Source organism: Sus scrofa, chromosome 14 (assembly GCF_000003025.6).
Source record: "Sus scrofa isolate TJ Tabasco breed Duroc chromosome 14, Sscrofa11.1, whole genome shotgun sequence".
Lineage (NCBI taxonomy): Eukaryota > Metazoa > Chordata > Mammalia > Artiodactyla > Suidae > Sus > Sus scrofa.
This window is the reverse complement of record NC_010456.5, coordinates 129,591,576-129,617,532: the sequence shown is the minus strand read 5'-3', so window position 1 is coordinate 129,617,532 and position 25,957 is coordinate 129,591,576. Positions and strand designations below refer to the sequence as shown.

General features: G+C 39.2%; 1 protein-coding gene across 4 annotated transcripts in view; it reads right to left on the bottom strand.

Annotated features, from left to right (window-relative positions):
• Positions 1-25,957, bottom strand: part of INPP5F (inositol polyphosphate-5-phosphatase F) — a 93,948-nt gene that overhangs the window by 54,009 nt on the left and 13,982 nt on the right. For all 4 annotated transcript variants that reach the window (XR_002338746.1, XR_002338745.1, XM_005671507.3 and 1 more), the window contains exon 2: positions 17,141-17,221. Coding sequence is in view for 2 of the 4 variants with exons in the window: in XM_005671507.3 (XP_005671564.1) it covers positions 17,141-17,221 (81 nt within the window). In the remaining 2 variants the exon portion in view is untranslated. The remainder of the gene's footprint in view (positions 1-17,140; positions 17,222-25,957) is intronic.

Below are 25,957 nucleotides of genomic sequence, written 5' to 3'. Positions count from 1 at the left end.
GCCATGAGCTGTGGTGTAGGTCAAAGATGAGGCTCGGAATCCCACGTTGCTGTGGCTCTGGGGTTAGCCTGAGAACTTCCATATGCCGCAGGAGCGGCCCTAGAAAAGGCAAAAAGACAATCAATCAATCAATGTAAACATTATATGGAAGTTCCCATTATGGTTCAGCAACAATGAACCCAGCAAGTATCCATGAGGATGAGGGTTTGATGCCTGGCCGTGAGCTGCAGTGTACGTCACCGATGCAGACGCAGCTCGGCTCGGATCCTGCGTTGCTGTGCTGTGGTGGTGTAGGCTGGCAACTGTAGCTGCAATTCAACCCCTAGCCTGGGAACTTCCATATGCTGCAAGTGCAGCCCTAAAAAAAAAGTTTACTTTATGGATAAAACTAACATTCCTTTTGATGACCATTCCCCACTTCATGGAAATTCTTTAAATCTAATCCAAGTCCCATTTAGTGAGTTGTCTCATATAAAGAGACTAGCAGAGACAAAGAGCAATTGTTTACCATTGCTGGCATTAATCCATTTGATTTTACTTGAGAGTTTAACAATGGCTTTTTTTTGGGGGGGGGGTCTTTTTAGGGCCATACCCTCAGCACATGGAGGTTCCCAAACTAGGGGTTGAATTAGAGCTACAACTGCCAAGCTTCACCATGGCCACAGCAACATCAGATCCAAGCCATGTCTGTGACCTACACCACAGTTCATGGCAATGCCAGATCCTTAACCTACTGAGTGAGACCAAGGATGGAACCTGCGTCCTCATGGATACTAGTCAGATTCATTTCTGCTGAGCCACAACAGGAACTCAACGACTTTTTAAAATACATAAATTGTTCTTTGTATGAAACATCCAAATGTACACTGACTTACTGAGAATTTTTCTTTGAGAATAAGCTCCTGGTAAGTATTTGGTGCTATAATTTACCCCTTAAAAATATGCAACAGAGCTCTATTCAATCTTTCCAAAGCATTCAATTGAGCTGTCACAGAAACAGGAAGTCTTTTTTTGTACTTTTGCTTGATGGGCTTATTTAATATTTAATTATGTAATTACAATATTGAATAAAGCAAGTATAAATAGGTTTGGAAATAAACATAACCAGAGATCCACCAGAAGAGAGAGGGCTTCCTACCCAGTTTCTACCAATAGACTTATAGAAGCATTGAGGCAAGTCTATCAGTAGACAGGTTAAGTAAGATTCAATTAAAAGCGCTCCTTCTGATAGCAATATGTATACAGTACATATTCTGTGTGTCAGATATTTGAAGTGAATGAAATACTTGTATAGAAATGATTTTGGGAGTTCCCGTTGTGGCACAGCAGAAATGAATCCAACTAGGAACCATGAGGTTGCAGGTTCAATCCCTGGCCTTGCTCAGTGGGTAAGGATCTGGCGTTGCCGTGTGCTGTGGTATAGGTCGCAGATGCGGCTTGGATCTGGCATCGCTGTGGCTGTGGCGTGGGCCAGTAGCTGTAGCTCTGATTAGACCCCTAGCCTGGGAACCTCCATATGTCAAGACACACAAAAAAAGATTTTGCCTTTCGATTTTTTTTTCTCCTGGCTCATCTTTTCTGGAGACTGGTTCTACTTTGAACTGGTTCAAAGGGTTTTTTCTTTTTTTTTAATGAACTTATATTGTAGCATACAACCATAACTTATTCTGCAGGTCCTGTTTTCACCACTTTGTTGGACACTTTCCAAACATTCATGTTATGACCAAAGGCAAAAATAAAAAGAGAAGGCGGGTCTGATAATGATTCGTGTGTCTTCCTCCTTTAGCTTGCCCCAATCCTGCAAACTATGTTCCTGAGGACCAAGCACTCCCTTCACCTCTCTTAGGCCCACTTCTAGAGTTTCCATGAGGAAGCCCAGGAGTGACAAAGCAAAGAGCACCCTGCTGCTTTAACACTCCAAGTCAATTTTGAACCTAAGAGGCAGAACAATAGAATTTATCATTATATCCACATGCCAATAAATACTAACCTACGTGGTTACTACATACTCCGAAATTGCTAGTAATGTAATACTCGAATAACAAATATTTAGGAGTTCCCACTGTGGCACAGAGGATTAAGGATCCAGTGTTACTACAGCTGTGGCCTAGGTAGCAACAGAGGTTTGGATTTGACCCCTGGCCTAGGAACTTCCAGATGCCACAGATGCAGCCAAAAAAACAAAAAAACAAAAACAAAACCCAAACAAAAACAAAAATAAGTAACAAATATTTAAATTCTTAAAGTGCTTCTGCACATTATTCCTCTAAAAGCCTGGAGGAATTAAGGGGATAGGATTGGCAATATATACACTACTATGTATACAACAGGTAATTGGCAAGGTCCTGCTGCATAGCATAGAGAAATCTACTTAGTATTCTTTTTTTTGGTCTTTTTGCCATTTCTTGGGCTGCTTCCCATGGCATTATAGGGGTTCCCAGGCTAGGGGTCCAATCGGAGCTGTAGCCGCCAGCCTACGCCAGAGCCACAGCAACACAGGATCCAAGCCGCATCTGCAACCTACACCACAGCTCATGGCAACACCAGATCCTCAACCCACTGAGCAAGGCCAGGGATCGAACCCGCAACCTCATGGTTCCTAGTCGGATTCGTTAACCACTCAGCCACAACGGGAACTCCCTCTACTTAGTATTCTGTAATAACCTGAACGGGAAAAAATATGTGTGTGTATATTTATACACACACACACACGACTATAGATGTGTAACTGATTCACTGTGCTGTTCACCCGAAACTAATACAACATTATAAATCAACTATACTCTAATAAAATTTCTTAAATAAATTTTAAAAAATCTCTGAAAAGACTGTATTTGCAATGTGTTGGTATGAAGGAAAAAGAGAATTAGGAAAGGGAGTTCTAAGAGGCTCACCTTTCCTTTCTTCTGTGTCAAGCTGACAATTCTGACATTTCAAGTTGACAGTCTGAACTGATACTTTTAAGCCAAATGACGCATTGTTCATTTTATAGTTTGAGGTTTCATTGTATAGTTTGAGGTTTAGGTGCTTACAAATATGTCTGTATCTTTCTGGTGACTTGAACCTTTTGCTATTTTTGAAATGTGTATCTCTTTCTCTGCTTCTTGCCTTAAAGTCTGCTCTGATATTAACAGAGACACATCAGTTTCCAGTAGGTTAGCGTTTGCTTTTTTTTTCTATCCTTTTAACTTTCAACCGTCCTGCATATGGTATTTGTCTTGAAAGCAGGTTGTAGATGAATTTTATTGTTTTTCCAGTATGAAAAGGTTTGTTTTTTAATTAAGTCCATTCATACGTAATTGCTGATGTTTGTAAGAATCAATCTATCATGTTACCATTTTTCCCATCTGTTCTATATACTTACCTTTCTTCTTTTGGATTAAGTTTTTAAATTATTATTATTCCATTTCCCCATTTATTAGCTTTTTATAATCTTTTATTATTCTGTTAGTGGTTATACTGTAGGGTCTGACAACATGAACCCTCATTTACAAAAGTCTAATGTAAATTAGTACTCTTGCCAGTTCCTGGACAGTGAAAGGACCTTAGAACACCAGCCCTTTCTAGCTCCCTAATTATTACTGCTGTTGTCTTTTTTTCATTCCATGTTGATTTTAAACTGCATATGGAGCAAAATTTATTTAAATTTACCAACGCATTTACCCTTTCCGTGGAGCTTCCTATATCTCCACACTTCTATCTGGAATTATTTTCCCTTTACCTAAAGAACTTTCTTTAGTATTTCTTTCAGTGCAGATACTGCTGGTGACATATTCTCCGAATTTATCTCAAAATGTCTTTCTTTTTTTGTCCTTTTGCTATTTCTTGGGCCGCTCCAGCGGCATATGGAGGTTCCCAGGCTAGGGGTCGAGTCGGAGCTGTAGCCACCGGCCTGCGCCAGAGCCACAGCAACGAGGGATCCGAGCCACGTCTGCGACCTACACCACAGCTCACGGCAATGCCGGACCCTTAACCCACTGAGCAAGGGCAGGGATTGAACCCGAAACCTCATGGTTCCTAGTCGGATTCGTTAACCACTGCACCACGACAGGAACTCCAAAATGTCTTTCTTTTCCTTAATTTATAAAGGAAGGTATAAAATTCTAGACAGGCTCTTTGAAGATATCATTCCACTGTCTTCCAGCTTCCACTATTCCTATCAAGGTTTATTGAATGTCCTTGAATTTAATGTGTATTTTTTTCTTCAGCTACTTTAAGAGGTTTTCTGTCTTTAGTTTTCATCAGTTTTTTATCTTTCTCTCTTTTTTTTTTTAAGGGCCACAGGTGTGGCATATGGAAGTTCACAGGCTAGTGGGTTGAATCGGAGCTGCAGCTGCCGGCCTATACCACAGCCACAGCAATGCCAGATCCCAGCCACATCTGCAACCTACACCACAGCTCACAGCAACGCCAGATCCTTAACCCACTGAGCAGGGCCAGTACAGCATCTTCATGGATACTAGTTGGGTTCGTTACTGCTGAGCCACAATGGGAACTCCTAGTTTTCATCAGTTTTACTAGGAGGTGCCTAAGTGTATTTTTTTTTTTTATGTATTTTTTTACCTCGCAGTTCAAAGTACTTCTTGAAATTGTGATTTGTATTTATAGTTGGTTTTGGAAAATTCTTTTGCTATTACCTCTTCAAACATTGCTAGTCTACTGCTGTCAGAAACAATCTCTGATTAGTTTCTCTTGATTTCATTTTTTTAAATATATTAAGTATTTTTAAATGATTCACTATATATTAATACACTATACATGCTAAGAGAATCTAATAAATTTATCTTGGCTCATCTCAAGATAAATTATGTTCTAATTTGAAGGATCTTGCTTTTTTTGTAAACAAATCTTTGGTAGGAATTTAAAATCAGCTCAATGTGTGCATAAAACCTACTTCATTGATTCCTATTACATAAGCTATTAATTGGCCATTTAGTGCTTTTAAATGAATATGAGCATAAGTCTGTAGGTTTTATGCAAACTTATGTATGAATTTAAATTTCTACTAAAGGATAGATTTCTGGAGTTCCTCAGTGACCTAGCAGTTAAGGATTCAGCATTGTCACTGCTGTAGCTCAGGTTCCATCCCTGGCCAGGAATTTTCATATGCCATGGGAGCAGCCAAAAAAAGATACATAGTATGTTTAATATAATTTCTTGTTTTTAAAAAAATTATTGACTTTTATTAAAATTATATTATATTAAAATTAATGTAATGTCTGTTTTTTAAACTACAATAAAATATACTTTCTTTTCCTAATAAAAAAAGCATTATACATCTTTGAATATTCTTCAGGCAGCATTGTACATCATTGCACATTACAGAAGTAGAAATACAAGTAGTACTAGTATTTACCACACCAGTATTGTTTTTTTCACTGCCAGGTACCTATAGTGAAAAGAACATCACACTGGGCTTCTCAGTGACTAAAGAGTCAACTATTATTTGTTCATCTTCCAAACTAGTAGCTACTCAGTGTTTCTTGACCAGTCGCTCTGTTGCCTACCAAAGTTTCCTAAGTCTGGGTAAATAGAAAACTGACAATAACGCATAAGGAGAGCACCTAGGGCAAGAAGCACTTTTTTTTTTTTTTTTTCTTTTTAGGGCTGCATCTGTGGCATATGGAAGTTCCCTACTAGGGGTCTAGTCGGAGCTGCAGCCACTGGCCGACACCAAAGTCACAGCAATGCAGGAACTGAGCTGCATCTGCCATCTACACCACAGCCCACGGCAACACCAGATCCTTAACCCACTAGTGAGGCCAGGGATTGAACCCAAATCCTCATGGCTACTAGTCAGGTTCATTACCAAGCCACAAGAGGAATTCCAAAAGCCATTTTTAATAATGGGCTCCATTTCAAAGGTACCAAATAGTGGGATCAGAAGCATATTCAGCTTAACCTATGAATTTACACTCATCCTAATTATAAAATCCCTAATAATGACCTGCCATAAATGATATAATCTCTTATAGCCAATAAAAATATAGTCTTTCCTAAATACAGTAGTCCTAGAAAACTAGAGAAGTCTAGCTTATAAAGTATCAGTGGGCAAAATGAGTTTCTATATAAGAGTACATTTTCCAGATAACTATAGCTTATCTTCCTAAAGTGCTATTAAGTTCTTTCTTACATATTTATTTAAAACTTTACTACATGCTTTTCTGCTTTTTAAATCCCACCGTACTAAACATAATTGGGATTCTTATTCATAATGAAGGTTTACCATCATGAAGATAAATTACTGCTTTGAGGGGGGACCTAAGTATGCTTAAAGGTTGGAGGTGTCTGACTTCTCTGCATGAAGAGACCCAAGCCCACTGGATGTAAAAACCTGATAGCCAAAACAGTAAGTCAATTAAATGAATAACCATCATGTTCTGCTCTGGACAGCTGATACTGGCCATGTCTAAGTAAGTGAGAACTCACTATATTTACCAAGAATGTCCTTTCTTAAACACAATTAAGCCTGATAATAATCTGATTGTAATCACTTCAAAATATTCTATAAAATGTTCAATAAGGAGTTCCCGTCGTGGCGCAGTGGTTAACGAATCCGACTAGGAACCATGAGGTTGCGGGTTCGGTCCCTGCCCTTGCTCAGTGGGTTAACCATCCGGCGTTGCCGTGAGCTGTGTGGTGTAGGTTGCAGACGCGGCTCGGATCCCGCGTTGCTGTGGCTCTGGCGCAGGCCGGTGGCTACAGCTCCGATTCAGCCCCTGGCCTGGGAACCTACATATGCCGTGGGAGCGGCCCAAGAAATAGCAACAACAACAACAAAAAAAAAAAAAAAAAAAAAAAAAAATTCAATAAGATAAAAAAAAGTTCAGTAAGAATATAAAGGAGGAAATAAATATAGAAAGGTCTTTATAGGTGGCTCAAATTTACAGTCAATCTCAACAAGCCTCTTCTCTTTATGGAGCTAAAAACTTTTACCATCGCTGCCATAGGAATCACTGAGGAAAAGAACTGGAGTTTAAGAACAAATTCATTTATAATGAGAAAATGGAATGATAGTGAAATAGAAGATGCAAGCTGCCTATGAAGTCTCTCTCTGCCTGAGGATATAAAGGTCTGCCAGTAAGTGATATGCTCAGAACTAGACAGCATGCTTGTCTGATGAGCCTTGGGAGAGCTCAGAACTGTGGGTCACCTTCACGTGTCCAGTTCAAGCACTGCTCCTGCTGGGGAGGTGGAACCATCTGCACCAAAGAAACTGCAGCTCAGATCAGGAACAAGGGAGATGATGGAAAATCTGAAGCAATGAAGTGATGGAGCAGACTAAGGGGAGCAAAGAGAGGAGGGAAGGGTCATTCAACACCTGGGTAACTGGGGAGAGAGTAAAAAGAAGAGACAAGCAAAAAAGAGTGAAGACAAAAATCCCAAAGAAAGGAACCTCTTGCACCACTTAGCAGCCTGCTTCCAAGGCCCAAAGCTATTAACAGAATAGGGCAGCCAAACTATGATTAAAGAATCTTTTAAGGATTAACCAGAAACCTAGTCACCAATGAAAACCTGACCTCCAAAATAAATATTTCTGAAACCCTCATTAAAAAAAAATGAATATAAAATGACTTTTAAAATTACGTTTTAGATTATTTTTTGGTAGACAGGTTATGTCATAAATAAAAGTTTCTTTAGAAGACGTCCCTCAAAGTAACTTCATTTTTTTTAACTCAATGAATTCTATTACATTTACAGTTGTACAATGATCATCACCAAAGTAACTTTAGTACATGAAAAAAAAAAATCACCTTTAAGTTCCCAAAAGGTAGATGTATTTAATTTTTTTAATTAAGATCAAATCAGAAGTGATGACAACAGGATACAAGAAAAGCTATCTTCTGACTTAAATATTTTCAATAGCTTTATTGAGATATAATTTATATGCCATTGTAAGTATACAAGTCAATGATTTTAATGAATGTATAGAGTTATGCAGCCCTCATCACAATGCCTACATGTTTTTATAATGCGAGTTGTCAGAAGACAATAAAATAATCTACTTCTCTCACAATGCAACTGTACACAGATAATTAAACTCAGATTTAAAGAGAAGTACTACCTAAAGGCTGTGCCAGAGAATCAGGCCTCCAGCAGAGGCTGAGAGCTCCTCCATAGGGACCCTGCTAGGCTTCTCTTCCCTTTTCTCCAGCACCCTTGAAGAGTGGGATTTTTAGAAAAGTACTAAAACAATGCTAGTGACACTCCATTCATTCATCACTGAAGTATAAAAATACTTCATGTCGTTGGTGTCATAGCAAAGTCTCCATAGATAGCAGCAGACTAAACTCACACTTTTAAAATCATATGCATGATATGTTTTACCATTTTAATGACTGAGATATCCCCACCACTTCAAAAGTGGAGAAACAGCAGATGGTGAGTACTATTTTAATGAATGAGAGCTGCTTGAGTGATTTGTATCTGTAGCTGTTCAATACTAGGAGTAGTAATTCACTTAATTACTAAACTAAGAACCTCAATTAATCAAGATTCTTGGCAATTTTCTCTTCAAACTCTTTCTGAATATATCATGGAAAAATACTTTTGATTTTTATATTCAGATATTTCTTACTCTAACGAGCTTATCCTCTTCTCAATCTTCAAAACACTATACCCAGGGCGTATGTTCCAGGACCCCCAGTGAATGCCTGAAACCACAGCCAGAACCAAACCCTCTATATACATTCTTTCTTGAATGTAGGGGCCATTACTGAGTAAAAATAATGGTTACTTGAACACAGCACTATGATACCTCAACAGCTGATTTGATAACTGAAACGGTTATGAAGTGACTAATGGGTGGGTCCTGTGTATCTACCAAAGCACGGACACGCTGGGCAAAAGAAGATTCACATTCCGGGCAGGAGGGAGCAGAACTGCGAGATTTCATCACACTACTCAGAAGAGCATGCAGTAAGACTCATGAAATGTTTATTTCTGGAATTTTCCATTTAATATTTTCAGACTATGGTTGATCACTGGTAACTGAAACTTTGGAAAGTAAAACTGCAGATAGAGGAGGACCACTGCAGATTTTAATTTAAAGAGCTTTGGTAAGCCAGTTAAAGCCTCCAGCCTCAGGCAATCTTTTCCTGGCTATCTGAGTGATGACAAGGCTCTCCCCGACATCACACCAAAGCAAATGGAGGAAACCCATCAATCGCAGGAGTCTTTCTGCACAGCTGCTTACTCCGCCAACAAGCATTCTTCCTTCAGGCTCCCACCCCTTGCCCTGGCCCTGTCCAGATTACCTTATTAATATTTCGGGCCTCAACTCAGACATCACTTCTGCAGGGATGTCTCCAGGACCCCCACCCCGACCCCCACCCATCAGGCCCCTCTGCCATGAGCTTTCAACATCCTATGTTTTTCTGCTGAAACTTATGTCTAATGATAAAACTCTGAACAAGTAATTAACGTCTAACTCTTGGATACGATTCTATGCTCCTGGAAGCTCCCTGCAGCCCCAGCACACAATCAGCACCCCATAAGTATCTGTTAAATAAATATCTGCTGAATATTTTTGGAAAGCTGCTGCACTACCTGTCTTGGAGCTTACCCCCCAGAGTGGGGGAGGCAGGACAAACAAACCAAAAAACTAACATGTAATTACCACTGTGGTAAGAATTTAACTATTATTCTTACTTCCTCTTGGATACTTCAAGAAATAGAAGACAATGATTTTACGTGGAGATTTTTACTTTCTGTTCATCTATTTAGCACATTACATGTCTCTTCTACTTTCTGTCCCTCCTCTTAATAAATCCCAACTGGTCAAACCGAAGTCAGACACCTTCAGGTTACTGGAGATAGACTACATTAGACCCTGGTTGAAAGTCTACCTGCCTGCAAATGTCTGGGAAAGAGGCTTTCTAACTATTTCTAAAATTTTTTTTCTAGGCACTAGGTTAAAAGAACAATTAGGGGGCAGAGCTTGCCAAAAGGAAGGGCAACTATCAGCAAAGGATACCGCAACCAAGTAATACTTTTAAATTCTTCCACCACCCATTTTTCTAAAGGGGTATATGGATTATGAAATATAAACTAATGCTACTAATATTTCACTTCTAAAAACATTACTTTTTATAATCCCCATGACGTAGTCTTTAAGTGAAAGGCTAATAACATTACAGTTTTAACAAACATTAATATTATTGGGAAAAACAGTCCAAGTTTAAAAATTTGTTCAAATTGTACAGTGAGAACTCAAGTGGTTCTCTAGTAAACTATCTGACATCTCTAAGTTACTTTAAAACTAAGGGAAAAAAAACCTGCCAGTATCTATTGAATCACTACTACTACTATCAGAAGCCATGCTACAAAAACAAAAACAAACAAACAAACAAAAAGTGGGAGTTCCCATCGTGGCGCAGTGGTCAACGAATCCGACTAGGAACTATGAGGTTGTGGGTTCGATCCCTGGCCTTGCTCAGTGGGTTCACGATCCGGCGTTGCCGTGAGCTGTGGTGTAGGTTGCAGACGTGGCTCGGATCCCTCGTTGCTGTGGCTCTGGCGTAGGCTGGCTACAGCTACAGCTCCGATTAGACCCCTAGCCTGGGAACCTCCCATATGCAGCGGGAGCAGCCCAAGAAATGGCAAAAAGACAAAAAAAAAAAAAAAAAAAAGAAGAAGAAGCCATGCTAAGCACTTCATGTGAATTTATTAAATCTTACAATAACTAAATCTAGGAGGTGTTATCATCTCTGTCTTATAGTCAGCAACTGAGGCTTGGATGAAGTAACCTGATCCAAGGCAATTGTGAGCTGATCTCAGGGTTGGTCCACCACTGGAGCCAACGCCTAGTCACTGAGACTTGGGGAAATGGCCTACCCACTGTGAAATAAAGGATCAGAAGCAATGGGGGAAATTCTCTTTGACATGCTTTTGTACCGAGTATTTCAGCGGACACAAGGTTGTCATAGGCTAAACTATGTCCCCTCAAAATTCACGTTAGAATCCGAATCCCCAGTGCTTCAGAATGCGACCCTATTTTAAAGAAAGGAGTCTTTAAAGATATAACTAATTTAGGATGAGGTCAATAGGATGGCTCTAATCCAATATAACTGATGTCCTCATAAAAGGAAATTTGGAGACAGAAGCACACATAGAGAAGACAATGTAAAGGTGATGTGACAACACAGGGGGAAGATGGCCATCTACAAGCCAAAAAAGAGGCCTCAGAAGAAACCAACCCTGAAGGACTTTAAGCCTCCAGAACTGCAAGAAAGTAAATTTCTGTTTGAGGCCCCTATTCTCTGAAACTTTGCTGCGGTAGCCCTAGCAAACGAATCCAGTTCCTAAGTCACGACTGCTTACATCCCATGAGCCTGATGACAGTCATGGCTCACCCACGCTGCTTTTAGACTGTCAATGACAACTGTTCAAGTAAACTTATGTTCCCATCTCACTAGGCAAGAACAAAAATTCGTGCATTAATATGTAGAGAATAAGTAGGAGGGAAACAGGAGTGAGACAGAGTTTAAGTACATTTTACTCCCCTCATCTTCTACCCACAGAAGGTAAGATGCTCCAGTGGGAAAGTGCACATGGTGTAATTATCTCAGTTCTAACACACAGCAGGAGCACACTGCCCATTGGCCAAGCTGGTGGTGTGGCCAGAGCAAGAGCTTTAACGGGGCACAGTGAGGGAAAGCTATGAGGCCTGCCCTGGACAGAGGATGAACAAAGAGAGACAAGAAGAGTAAGATGGATGTTCAGAGGGCGAGGAACCGGGGGTGGAGTGACACACAGGGTGGGGTTGCAGTTCTCGAGTGGGTGAGGGAAATGAGAACAGCAGGGGGCCCATAAAAGATTTTCCTTTGCTTCCTCCCCACACCCTTTCTTAAAAGCCAAACCTTAGAAGTGATGTGACAAGACAAGAAAAAAGAAAAAAAAAAAAAAAAAAGGTACAGAGGTTAGAAAAGTGAAAACTGAGACACTTTCCTGTACTTCTTCACTTTTTAATTTTTCTTTCTTTAGTTCAGTCAACTTCCCAATTCTCCTTCTTCTAAAATATCCTATATAATACGTACATACACTGCCTACCAACTTGTTTTGGGTCCAAAGAAAGGCACGTGGTACACGGAGGCAAAGTGCATGTAAAGAGGGGCCGACCACACAAGATGACCATGGGAAATGACCACACTTTTGCCACCTCCTAATGACTATTTTCACTGTATCAGACTTGTCAACCAGTAACATATTTGTACAATGCTTGTAGGAAATGACTTTGGGTTGTCTGCCAAGTACAAACAGTCCTGCTTAGAGTGGTGGGCATGTTTGAACTTGGTGACGAGGGAAGGCCCCTGGTTCAGGCTGAGCCGAAAAGAGCCTCTTCTCTAGGGGTCTGAACTAGATAGCTAGTCTTCAGGGGCTGTAGGGACCATCAGATGTTGGTTGGTTGGTTTGAGGACTGCAGCTGGTTTGAGGACCATATAAGGGCAGTAATTTTGCCCCACATACACAGAAACAAAGAAAGCCAAAAGAAGAATAGGAGCTGTGCAAGGAAAAGTGGTGGCCAGAGACCACCTGCCACAAAAGGTAATCTCAGATGCTGCACAAATCCATTTCTTGGTTTTATTGCCTTGAATTCCTAATAAAAATTTGTTTGCTGCATAAGCTGATAGTTTTGTATTTGCAACCAAAAGAATAAAACAGTGATAATTTACTAAGCACCTTTAGGTATATTATCTCATTTGAAACTCATAACACCCTAAGGGAAAAAGTGGGCAGTGATTTTTACCCTTGTTTTACAGTTTTGGAAGCAGAGGCTCAGAGGCATTGTGGCCCCAGTGAATCATTCTTTTGGGATGCAAACCCGTGTGAAGTCTCTTCCTATGTTGGTTCCAGGCTTGGCTGTGTGACCTCCTTTGACTAATGGGATATTAGCATACTCAGAGACACAAGCAGAGCTTGTGCAATGTACAGTTCCCTCATACATTGGAACCTGTCATCTTGGCACTGTGAAAGGATGTCCAGGGATCTAGGAGAGAGAGGACCCAAGGAGAGGCCTTGAGATGAGATACTTGAGCAGAGCTGCCACATGAAAGAAAACTGAGCAGCCCCAGGCAAACTCCCAGCTGAATGCTACCTCACAAATGCCCCCAGCCAACAGAAGAAAAGGGCAGAAGTGCTGTGTGGTCATAGAATCATGAGCTATTCCACACTGCTGTTTTAAGGCATTAACTTTTGGGGTTGCGTTATATAGCAAGAGATGACACAGATGTTATGTAACTGCTCTATCTCAAACCTAATAAATAAAGCTTGAATTCAGGTCTCTTGACTGATGCCTGTGATTTATTCACAGTTTCAAGATGTAACTGAAATTGGAGAAAAATAACTCAAAAGTTTCATACACTTCACTTAAACAATAGAAAATGAATTTTAGCTCAGAACATTCAACTGTGAAATTATCCTGTCAGCATATAAATGAATTAAAAATATACATATGTAAATGTGGACAGGTAGGAGGGTGTGACTAAAATACTTAGCATGTTACACAATATCTAAATGCTTTTCTCCTTTGTATGGAAAGAATTTAAAAGCTACCAAAGACAGAATTCAACAACGCTCACAGCAGTATTATTTCTAATGGCAAAAAAAAAAAAAAGACAAAAATTACCCAATGACAGCAAAGAACAAATTATGATATATACAAACAACAGTGAAAATAAGGAATTAGTTTCATATATCAGTTGGATAAATCTCAAAAGTATCAAGTTGGAGGGGGAGAAGTAAAAAAAAACAAAACAGTTTAATATCATTTACATACAAAATTTCTAAAACAAATCTTAGCAACAGATTGTTTGGGATACATATGTAAATAAAAGCAACAGTGAAGATCAAGGGACTATTAAGTATAGCATTCAAAATCCCAGGTTCTCTGGAAGGGAAAAAGCAGGAGGATACACTTAAAAAGCAGGGAGGGCTCCAAAGACGTGGGTCAAGTTTCATTCTTAATTTGGCTGGAAGAAAAATGTCTGTGTGTTTCACAGCAAACCATATTGCCTACCTGTGATAAATAGCTTTTTGTCTCTATAAAATATTCAATAAAAACAAATTTTAAAAAATAACCAAAGAATCTAGCAAAAGAAAATTAGACTGTCTCTGGCAATCTGTGCTTTATAATATCCAGGAATCAACCTAGCTTCCAAATACTCAATATTTTGTTCTAAGAGAAAAAAAAAGCACACTACAGAGACAGCTACTTTCCCATTTACATAGGAATAACTGTAAAGCTTCCTATAGCTCATAACATATTAAAATCAATACCAAGGGAAAAACAGATATTTAAATTTCATGCTTAAAATATTTCATTTGGTCCTTTTCATGACTTTTTGGGACCTGCCTATAAAACATCTACTTTCTCATGAATAAAATTCCCTCTAAAGCCAGGGCACAGGTGCCTGTCCTTCCAAGGGAGGACCTGGTGAATGACCTAGACCTTCCATCAATTTGTCTGTCCTGAATAGAGCCCCTGGAAAGGATGCACTCTGTGCTAACAGACTCACACTCTTCCCCGGCCAGAGCTGACCATCTCAGGAATGGACAGCAGACCCAATGCCAACCAGTCCTGGTCTGCCACCTGCCCACCTCCCTCTCCAGACTTATTCTCACTATCCTCTCCCTCAAAACTAGTACCGTATGTATTTCTTTCTATCAGAGCACTGACCACAATTAACAAATAATTATACATTTCAGTGATTACTCACTAAAGTCTGTCTTCCCTCCCAAACCGTCAACTCCATGAGGATGGGAATGGGTCAGTTTTTGCTCACTACTTTATTCCACCAAGTAGCACAATTCCTGACATACAGGCATTTAATAAGTTGTTGGTTTTTTTTTTTTTTAAAGAGGAAGAAAGGATTTTTATATTACGCCTCCCTTTCTCTAAGCTTTTTGGGCATACCTTAGAGATCCTGTAGGTTCAGTTCCATTCTATTGCAATGATGTATCGCATCAAAATGAATCACAGAATTTTTTTGTTTCTCACTGAATATAAAAGCTCTGTAAACTGTAGTCCTTTTCCTTTTCTTTCTTTTTTTGCTTTTTAGGGCCAAACCTGTGGCACATGGAAGTTCCCAGGCTAGGGGTCAAATTGGAGCTGCAGCTGCTGGCCTATGCCACAGCAACGCAGAATCCAAGCCACATCTACCATCAACACCACAGCTCATGGCAATGCCAGATACTTAACCCACTGAGCGAGGCCAGGGATGGAACCAGGTCCTCATAGATACTAGTCAGGTTCATTACTGCTGAGCCATGATGGGAACTCCAAACTGTAGTCTGTTAAGTGTGCAATAGCATTATGTCTTTAAAAAAATGTACAAACTTTAATTAAGAATACTTTCTTGCTGAATATGCAATGGAGAAAAGACACTCTCTCCAACAAGTGGTGATGGGAAAGCTAGACAGCCACATGTAAATCAGTGGAGTTAGAACACACCCTCATACCATACAAAAATAAACTCAAAATGGCTCAAAGACTTTAACATAACACCTGACACCATGAAACTCCTTGAAGAAAATACAGGTAAGACATTCTCTAACACAAATCATATCTATGTTCTCTTAGGTCAGTCTCCTAAGGCAATAGAAATAAAAGCAAAAATAAATAGGACCTAATCAAACTTGTAAGTTTTGTACAGCAAAGGAAACCATAAACAAACAAACAAAATAACCTATGGACTGGAAGAAAATATCTGCAAATGATGCGAGTGACAGGGCTTAATTTCCAATTATAAAAACAGCTTGTACAACTCAATAACAAAAACACTAAACAACCCAATTGAAAAATGGGCGGAAGATCTCAACAGACATTTCTCCAAAGAAGACATACAGATAGGCAACAGGCACATGATAAGATGCTCAACATTGCTAATTATTAGAGAAACGTAAATCAAAACTTCAATGAGGTACTACCTCATACCAGTCAGAATGGCCGTCATTAAAACTAATCTACAAATAACAAAACCTGGAGAGGGTGTGGAGAAAAAGGAACCCTCCTACACTGTTAGTGGGAATGTAAGTTAGTACAAGCTGTATGGAAAACAGTATGGAAGATGCTCAAAAAAACTAAAAATGGAACTGCCATATGATCCAGCAACCCCACTCCGGGGCATATATCCAGACAAAACTATAATTCAAAAAGATACATGCACTCCTATGTTCATAGCAACACTACTTACAGTAGCGAAGACATGGAAGTAAACTAAATGTCTACAGAGGGATGAATAGATAAAGACGTGTTATGTGTGTACACACACATGTGCATACACACACAATGAAATACTACTCAGCCATAAAAAAGAATGAAATAATGCCATTTTCAGCAACAAGGATGAACCTAGAGATTATCACACTAAGTGATATAAGTCAGAAAGAGAAAGACAAATACCAAAGGTGGCACAAATAAACTTATTTACAAAACAGAAAGGTCTCAAACAGAAAACAAATTTACAGTCATCAAAGGGGAAAGGGGGTCTGGAGGAATAAAGTAGGAGTTCAGGATTAGCAGATATAAACTACAATACATAAAACAGAAAAAACAACAAGGTCCTACTGAATAAATAGCACAGGGAGCTATAATCAACATCCTATAATAAACCATAATGGAAAAGGATATGAAAAAGAATAAACGGAATCATTTCGCTATACATCAGAAACTAACACACTGTAAATCAATTACACTTCAATTAAGAAAAACTTTCTTGCTAAGAAATGTTAACCATCATCTGAGCCTTCAGTGAGTCAATAGTAGTTAACATCAAAATTACTGATCACAGATCATCATAAAAAATATAATAAAGTTTGAAATATTGCAAGAATTACCAAAATGTGATAGAGACGTGAAGCGAGCAAATGCTGTTGGAAAAACAGCATCATAGATTTGTTTGACACAGGGTTGCCATAAACCTTCAATTTGTAAAAAACACAGTATCTATAAAAAAGCAATAAAATGTGATATGCCTGTATTTTTATTTCACTTATATGGAAATAGATCTACTTTGGGCCTACCCAAAATTAAGATAAAAGAATCAAAGCCATTACAGAATCTACATTTATCCTCAAAGAATAAAATGTCATAGAATGCCACATTAAATTTGACAAGTTTAAGGAGTTTACAGAAACATACCTGAATGAAGCTGAATTTTCCCAATAACACCTTCTACCAACCCCAAACAAATGGGATTCCAAGCGAGAAGTAGATCAGTAGCTAAAATAAAATAAGAAGTAATCATGAGATTCATGAGAAAATATTCATTGGAAAACATATTAAAACAGTATCTTTATATAGAAAACAACCTAGTAGTTACCAGTGGGGAGAGGGAAGGGGAGAGGGGAATGGGAGGAACAAACGGTGTAAGACAGGCTCAAGGATGTACTACTGTACAAGCAGAGAATATAACCAATATTTTGTAAAAACTGTAAATGCAACGTAACCTTTAAAAACTGCATAAAATTTTTATAAAAGAAATGTCACAGAAATGTCACAAGATGATCTTTAAAAAAGTATCTTTAGCAGTATACTTAAAGATGATCAACATCCCAAAACAGCAGTTATCAACACCCAACAGAATGCATTACTATCAAGCAATCTGCAGGAAAAAAAAAAATTAAATCCGAGGCTTGAATAGAGTTTCTAACACAAGGACAACTATGGGGAGAGAGATAACTAACATTCTAAAACTCTACTCAGATGGGAGGCAGTACTTTGGCGCCCTGCAGTGGAGGAAGGAGGCTGGTACACTACAAGAGGGCAAACCACAGAAGTTATCCAGGATCCTATTGCCATGGCCAGTCCCTGATCCAAAGATAAGGCTTGAGATTACCACAGAGATGTTCACTTACTGGATCACACTCTGGAAAATACCCTTTCCCAAAGAAGCTATCACCAAGCAAAGAAATCCAGAAAACCACTGCTTTTGCGTGGGACTCCTATGGCAAAAATAATAGAAATTACTTCCATTTCTATTGAACACCTACTATGTGCTAGGCATCCTATCAGGGTTCCTCGTCCTGAACCACAGAACAAGACAATGATGTGGATGACAATTTCCTCAATTCTCTCAAGGATGGCACATAATTTGTACCATTCTAGACACACAGAAGAGAAGCTAATTCATCACACACAATGGATGCCTGAGGACATTAGGGCTTAATTCTCTTGTGGCTACAAAGGCTATTATGTCTATGGAAATAAAGGTAACATTAGAGATGGGTTCAACAGAAGGAAAAGATCAGCAAGAATGAAAACAATATTTCTCTTAGCAGAAAATTAAAATCACATTTTAATTCTTTCTTACCATTTAAATTCTATTTTAATGAATTTTATAATCAATCTGTAACTCATGGGTAATTACAGAAGACTTAATAGTTTAGTCTCCAAATTCACTCGTTTTGATTATTGTTTCTTGAACATCTTTGTTGTTAATGATATATTCAATGGGAGGCAAAAAAACGCTGACTTCTCTGTTTTTAATACAAGAATTAAAGTAAAATAGGGAATTAACTTTTTCTAAAGGCTGTTATTATTTCTAATCCTGACAGCTCTTATGAGTTAGATATTAGAATCCCAATTCACAGATGAGGAGCTGGAGCCTTAGAAAAGGTGGCCATGTCACACAGTGGATCAAAGGCAGAGCTGCAATTCAAAGCCAGGTCTGCATGACTCATGGCCTGTACTCTTAACCATCCAACTTCGGTGCCTCCCTCAGAACCTATATATGGAACTAATCAATAAGACAGTATTTGCATTTTAAGTAACATGCATTCTTATTACAAAAGTAACACTGTAAAAATTGAAAAAAATAATTTGTCACTTTCATTCCACCACCTGGAGATACCATTATTTTGTTACATTTCAGGTCATATATTTGTGTGCATATCCAATTACAATATTGCCAAATAGCATTACATGCTAACTTTTTCCTTAGAATATTTCATGACCATTTTCTCACATTTTTTAAATTCTCTTCAAAATCATAATTTCATGGCTAATTTTCCACTTAAGGAAGCCCTTCCTTGATCTTGAGCATTTAAGTGATTTCCAGTTTTCCCCTCTTAATACTTCAATAACTGGTCAGAATGGCCATCATTAAAAAGTCTACAAATACCAAATGCTGGAGAGGTTGTGGAGAAAAGGGAACCCTCGCACATTGTTGGTGGGAATGTAAATTGGTACAGCTACTATGGAAAACAGAATGGAAGTTTCCCAAAAAACTAAAAATAGGGTTTCATATGATCCAGAAATCCCACTCCTGACATATATCCGGACAAAACTATAATTCAAAAAGATACCTGCACCCCAATGTTCACAGCAGCACTATTCACAACAGCCAAGATATGGAAACAACCTAAATGTCCATTAACAGACAAATGGATTAAAAAGATGTGGTACGTATACACACTGGAATATTACTCAGCCATAAAAAAGTATGAAATAAGGACATTTGAAGCTATGGATGGACCTAGAGATTATTATATTAAGTGAAGTAGGTCAGAAAGACAAATACCATTTGACATCAATTCTATATGGAATATAAAATATGGCACAAACAAGCTTGCCTACAAAATAGAAACAGACTCACAGATGTACAGAACAGATATATGGTTGCCAAGGAGGAGAGGAGGTGGTGGAAGGATGGATTGGGAGTTTGGGATTATCAGGTGCAAACTATTATATAGAAAATATATAAAAAATAGATAAATAGGAGTTTCTGCTGTGGCACAACGGGATCGGTGGCATCTTGTGAGCACTGGGATGCAGGTTCCACCCCCAGCCCAGCACAGTGGATTAAGGATCCAGCATTGCTGCAGCTCAGATCTGATCCCTGGCCCAGGAACTCCAAATGCTGCAGGGAGCCAAAAAAGAAGAAAAAAAAAGAAAACAGACAAATAACAAGGTCTCCTATAATACACAGGAAATTATAGTCAATATCCTGTAAAACCATTTTAGAAAAGAATATATCTATGTATAACTGAATCACTATGCTGTACAGCAGAAATTACCACAATATTATAAATCAACTATGCTTCAATTTAAAAAAACTGCAATAAATGATGTATATTACACAAATATTTTATTTGCCTCCCTAATTAACAGCTTTATGATAGATTCCTAGGAATGAAATTAGTAATTGAAAACATTTAAAAAATTAAGGCTTTCAAATATTCCCAAATTGCTTCCTTCCTTCCTTCCTTTTCTTTAATGGCCGCACCTGTGGGACATGGAAGTTCCCGGGTTGAATTGGAGCTGCAGCTGAAGCCTATGCCACAACTACAGCAACCCGGGATCAGAGCGGCATCTGCAATCTTCACTGCAGCTTACTGCAACACTGGATCCTTAACCCACTGAGCAAACGCTGGGTCCTTAGCTTGAGCCATAACGGTTAGAACTCCCTAAATTGCTTTCTACACAGGTTATATATACATCAAGTTAGATTTCTGCCAGAAGCAAAAGAAAATGCTTATGCTTGCTATCATTTAGAATTTTTTAAAATGTTGCTAATTGATGGCATCCATTGCCTAAATGATGCTTAATTTCTTTTCACAAACATTTAATTCTAATGTGTTATTGCTTGTGTTTCTTCTATGATTTTTCTCATTCATATAGTCTAACTTTTTTTATGTTCCTTATTGATTTATGAGTTTTTTCTGTATTAAGACATCAATTCTTTGACATATTTGTAAATATTTTAGGGTTAAAATTTTTATACAAATCATTTTTTCACTTATTAAGTTGTTCCTTACCCATTAGCAATTATTAATTTTTACATCTTTTTTAATTTATAAAAATCTAACTCTTTAACTCCATTGGAATTCATGTTTGTGTACAGACTAAAAGTACCCTGATTTATTTTCTTTTTTTTTTTTTGGTCTTTTTAGGACTACACTCAAGGACTACACTTAAGTTCCTAAGCTAGGGATCAAATCGGAGCTTCAGCTGCCAGCCTATGCCACAGCCACAGCAACACAGGATCCGAGCTGCATCTGCGACCTACACCACAGCTCACAGCAATGCCAGGTCCTTAACCCACTGAGTGGGGCCAGGGATTGAACTTGTGTCTTCATGGATCCTAGTCAGATTCATTTCCACTGAGCCACAATGGGGACTCCCTGATTTCTTTTCAAATATTGACCCTGAATCCCTGTCAGGCAGGCCAAGCCTCAAAATCTGCCAACACAGAAGGCCCTGCTAAGGAAAGCGCTCCAGATTCCCAAAACCCCACCCTAACCTCTGATGAACTACCACAGTTTTAAGACTCTACCCCTTGGCTACCACATGAGCTCTAGGAATATGGAGAAGGAGGAAAAAGAGTTAAAGCAGTCAGGGACAGTTACACAGAGGAAGTGGAACTTCAAGGATAAGGAAATCAGAAAGAAAAATAAGGCAGATTAAATAAAGTACAAGCGTTGTTCTGGAATCTGTCCCTTCACTGGTGAAACATCAAGTACCTTCCAGAAACCAGACACTGTTATCAGGCTAAGAAGATGTAAAAATAACAGAGCAAACAGTATAGATCAAAAGACCAATGAATATAGTGGAGATCTGAATTGATAAGACTGGAAAAAAGTAAACTGAGAGACTTGAATAAAAGATAAATGAGCCTTACTTCCTGGAGACCTTGGCAGGTAATGACAAAAGTAAAACAAGACTGCAGCCTGGGATTAGCTGACAGCACTGAAAGGAGGTGGAGACTGCGAGTAAGGAAAGGAACTAGGAGGTTCTGACAAGACCTGCTTGAAAGGGCACTGCAGCTTGGGGAGAAAGGTAAACAGTAGGTGAAGAATGTACAAAAGGAAATTAACATGAAACACATCCAAGGAAGCTACACAAAGGACAGGAAGAGGGTAAATTTGAAAATGACATTGAAACATCTATCCTCTCCTGAGAGGGAGAAGATGAGGACCTCAAGTAAGGCAGAAAAAGCAGGGTATACAGCAGCTGGGAGAAAAGATGGATGAGAACGTCTTAACTCAAGAGTACCCTTTTGCACCTTTGACATTTTGAACCATGTGAATAATCAGCCATTCAAGAAAATTAAATTTTCACCTTAAGAAACAGAAAAAAACTAAAAATGACCAAGTTTTGCGGTCTAATGACTAAAATAGTCACTGATAATCTTTGAGGTCCAGAAAGAGAACCAGTTAAGCCCATTAAGACTGAGTTCATTGTGGGATAGTCAAGGAAAAATGTCTAGGAATAAGAATCAGAGGAGGGAATTCCCATCATGGCCCAGTGGAAACAAATCCGACTAGGAACCATGAAGTTTCAGGTTCCACCCCTGGTCCTGCTCAGTGGATTAAGGATATGGCATTACCGCAAGCTGTGGTGTAGGCCGGCAGCTACAGTTCTGATTAGACCCTTAGCCTAGGAACCTCCATATGGTGTGGCCCTAAAAAGACCAAAAAAAACCCAGAGGAGATAGTTAAGAAAAAGAAGATGAAATCAAATGTACAGGTGTTAAAGTTAACCTTGGAAAGGAAAGGTATTACTTTTTTCTAAGTCTGGAAGAAAAAATGAAAAGGCTAAATATAGAAATGGGAGAAGAAAAGCAGATGGATGTATCAGATGGCTTTGACTCAGTAAAAATAGGCGTCAAAGTCATCTTTGTTTTAGCAGGGGAAGGACAGAGGGAGAACAAGAGGAGTACCAGATGCTTGACATGGTGTGGGGAATCCAGAAAGTTTGTAAATAATTCTGTGTGTGCTTGAAAAGCATGTATATTTTCGTAACTCAGTATTTTCAAGAAAAAGGGTGTCAATCCAGTCATAGGTAACAAATTTTGAATAATGACACCAGCAATGAACAGAAGTGAAACAATAGAAAAGAGAAAAATTGCACCATGTAAACAGGAACAGTTCATGAAACTTTGTTCCTGGTACATACAAATATATGTATCTGTTCACCAAGTCATGATTTTAAAAGTATTTCTTCAAATATTTGAACACATTATTTAATTTTGGAATGAGGGCTCATTATATCAATTTTGTTAATGATTTTGTTCAACTGCTCAATGTACTTGCTAACTTTTTTTGGACTGCTCAACCTGATAATTTGAGAAGGCTTTTTTTTTTTTAATTAAATCTTATACTTTGTATCTCCCCCTCATTTTTCCTTCTTAATTTTTGCTTTTTGTTTTTTGAAACCATGTTTTCAGGCACATACAGATTTAGGATTATTATATTTTTCTGGTGAAAAACTGCTGTGTTTATCAGGATGTAACAACTACCTTTATTTCAAATAATGCTCTTTGCCCTAAAGTCTAGCTTGAATAGCATTAATATTGTGAAATACATCAGGCATTAAAAAAATACACAAACCCAGCTAGTATCCAAGAGAACGCAGCTTCATTTTCTGGCCTCATTCAGTGGGTTAAGGATCTGGCGTTGCTGTGAGCTGCGGTATAGGTTACAGATGTGGCTCGAATTTGGCGTTGCTGTGGTGCAGGCCAGCAGCTGTAGCTCTGATTCGAACCCTAGCCTGGGAACTTCCATATGCCTCGGGTCTGGCCCTAAAAAAAAAAAAAAAAAGAGAGAGGCAGAGAGGAAAGAAAGAAAGAAAGAAACCCAAACATACAACAAGGAACATTGCTAATCTAATCATATTACTTTCCCTACTCCCCAGAGCCTTAGAAACAAAGTCCAAACTCCTGGGAAAGGCCCTCATGGGCGGCTCCTGTCCACCCTCCTCCTGCCTCCCCACCCCAGCATCTGGGTCTTCCTTCAGTCATCCAGAAGTGTGCGCAGGCTGGGTCTGGAATGCTGCTCCCCACCCACTTCAGCCTGCTGTTCATTCCACACTCAGAACACTCAGAACAAGGGTCACCGGGGTTCCCTGACACATTGCCCACTCCATCCACCCAGCAGAACTGATCAGGCTCTCTTTCTGGGCTCCCCTGTTCATATTCCTATCATGGCATCTCATTTTGATTTATTGCACCTACTTACTGACTTGTCTCCCTGACTGAACAGGAAACTCATCAAGAACAGGAAATGCAATGAGACCTGGCCTCCTTTAGCTTTATGTCCCCAGTGCATAGCAGGCTCCAAAATGCTGAACAGACAAATGACATATAACGTGGAATGGAAAGGCAGGCTAGATAGAGTCAGATAATTTGCACTGAATTGTGTTAGAAGGGTTCAGTACAAAGTTAAAGGGCAAAGTGCAAGGGTTCAGGGCAAAGTTAAAGTCATCTGGTCTATTTTAAAGATATCATGGCTGGCAGAGGTAAACTGTCCAATATTAACAACTTGTTAAAATCAAAACCCCATTTCCCACTCTCAGTCCAGGGCTATATCACACCTCTAACACCATAAGTTTTCCTACCAGGGATAATTACTTTTATTTTTAATTTTGTTTTTATTTTTATGGCCACATCCACGGCATACAGAAGTTCCAATCGAGCCTCAGCTGCAACCTGGGATCCTTTAACCCACTGCACCAGCTAGGGATTGGGCCCTCGCCTCCACAGTGACCTGAGCCACTGCAGTTGGATTTTTAACCCACTGCACCACAGCAGCAACTACAAAATTTTTTTTTCTTTTTCGGCCAAACACCTTCATTTTAAATTTGGGGGGGGGGGTGTTCAGCTCACCGCCATCATTCCAAGTTGCTCAAGCCAGAACCTGAGAGACATCCAAAATGCTTTCTTCCTTACCAAGTCCTACTGATTCTATCTTCTCATATCTGATGAATGAATGTTTCACTTCTCTCCATCCCCCACTGCTGCTATCCTTGTCCTGGGCCAAGACCTCCCCCATCCGGATCATGAAAAAAGCCCTAGGCGGCCCCATATCCAGCAGGCTGTTTAACACATAACAGGCACTCAAATATTTATTGAACACAACGAAGCCTCTAAATGGTTAAATACTCTAAGGCCCTAAGAAAAAAAGCAGGAAGCTGTGAGCAAGAGGCTGGAAAAAAAAAAAAAAAACACAGGGACCAACTCAGGAGGACCACAGACAGTAAATTCAGGAGCCACTTCATCAAGAGACGGCAGACTTGCAGCTGAGACTGAACATTAGGGCCAGTATGCAGAGGGTATACACGAGGGGGCAAGCCCCAAGCTAGAGGTTCAGGTGGCTTGGTGCGGAGTCTGGAACTGGAACGGTGGACAGAGGCAACAGACTCTGTGATATAGCACAGCCAGTGTTCTGTGTCCCAAGGGAAAAGTCCTAGCTTTACTCCAGTCTTGGAACCCCTCTCAACTGTGGGGCCCTCTTTCATAAACAGGAATTTCATCTAACTTACAGGGTTTGTTACGAGGATTAAATGAAAGAATTATGTGAAAGTACCCAGCACAATGTCTGGCACATAAATGTCCAATAACTTTTAGTTCAAGTAGGGAAATACACATGCATTTAAAATTCCAGGTTCCTACCACTCAATAAATCTCTCCATAGACTTTTATTTCAAGGGTCTACATATGGCTTTACTTTTAAGCAGAGGATTAAAAAAAAAAAACTGATCATGTTTTTTACATTAAATCTTATAGTAAGGCCATAATTACTAAAAGCCTTCTCAAAGTAATAAAGGTTTTATGAAAACACCTGAGTGCTCAGATATGCCCCCGGAATTCTGTTTCTTTAGGATGTGAAACAGGTACAGGGCTCTGGTGCAGCTCAAAACTAGGCATCCTGTCTCAGTTCTAGAAACCCAATTCAGATCCAAATGGCAAAGCAAGCTGCCAGCTTCCTCCCTTCCTCTAAATCCCCTACACTGGAGAGAAGGAAAATTTAGAAGAGGCAGAGTCTAAATGGAGGTTAAAATGTGCTTAGGAAAAAGACAGACATCAGTAGACCTCAGTTATTATATGTGTGAAAATAAGTCCTGGGGTCCTAAGTTTTGAGAAACCATAGAAGCACAAAAAACAGAATGCGTAACTTTTAATCAGCAACAGAAAGACATCTGACAACAATTCATACCATATAATGGAAGACAGTAAAA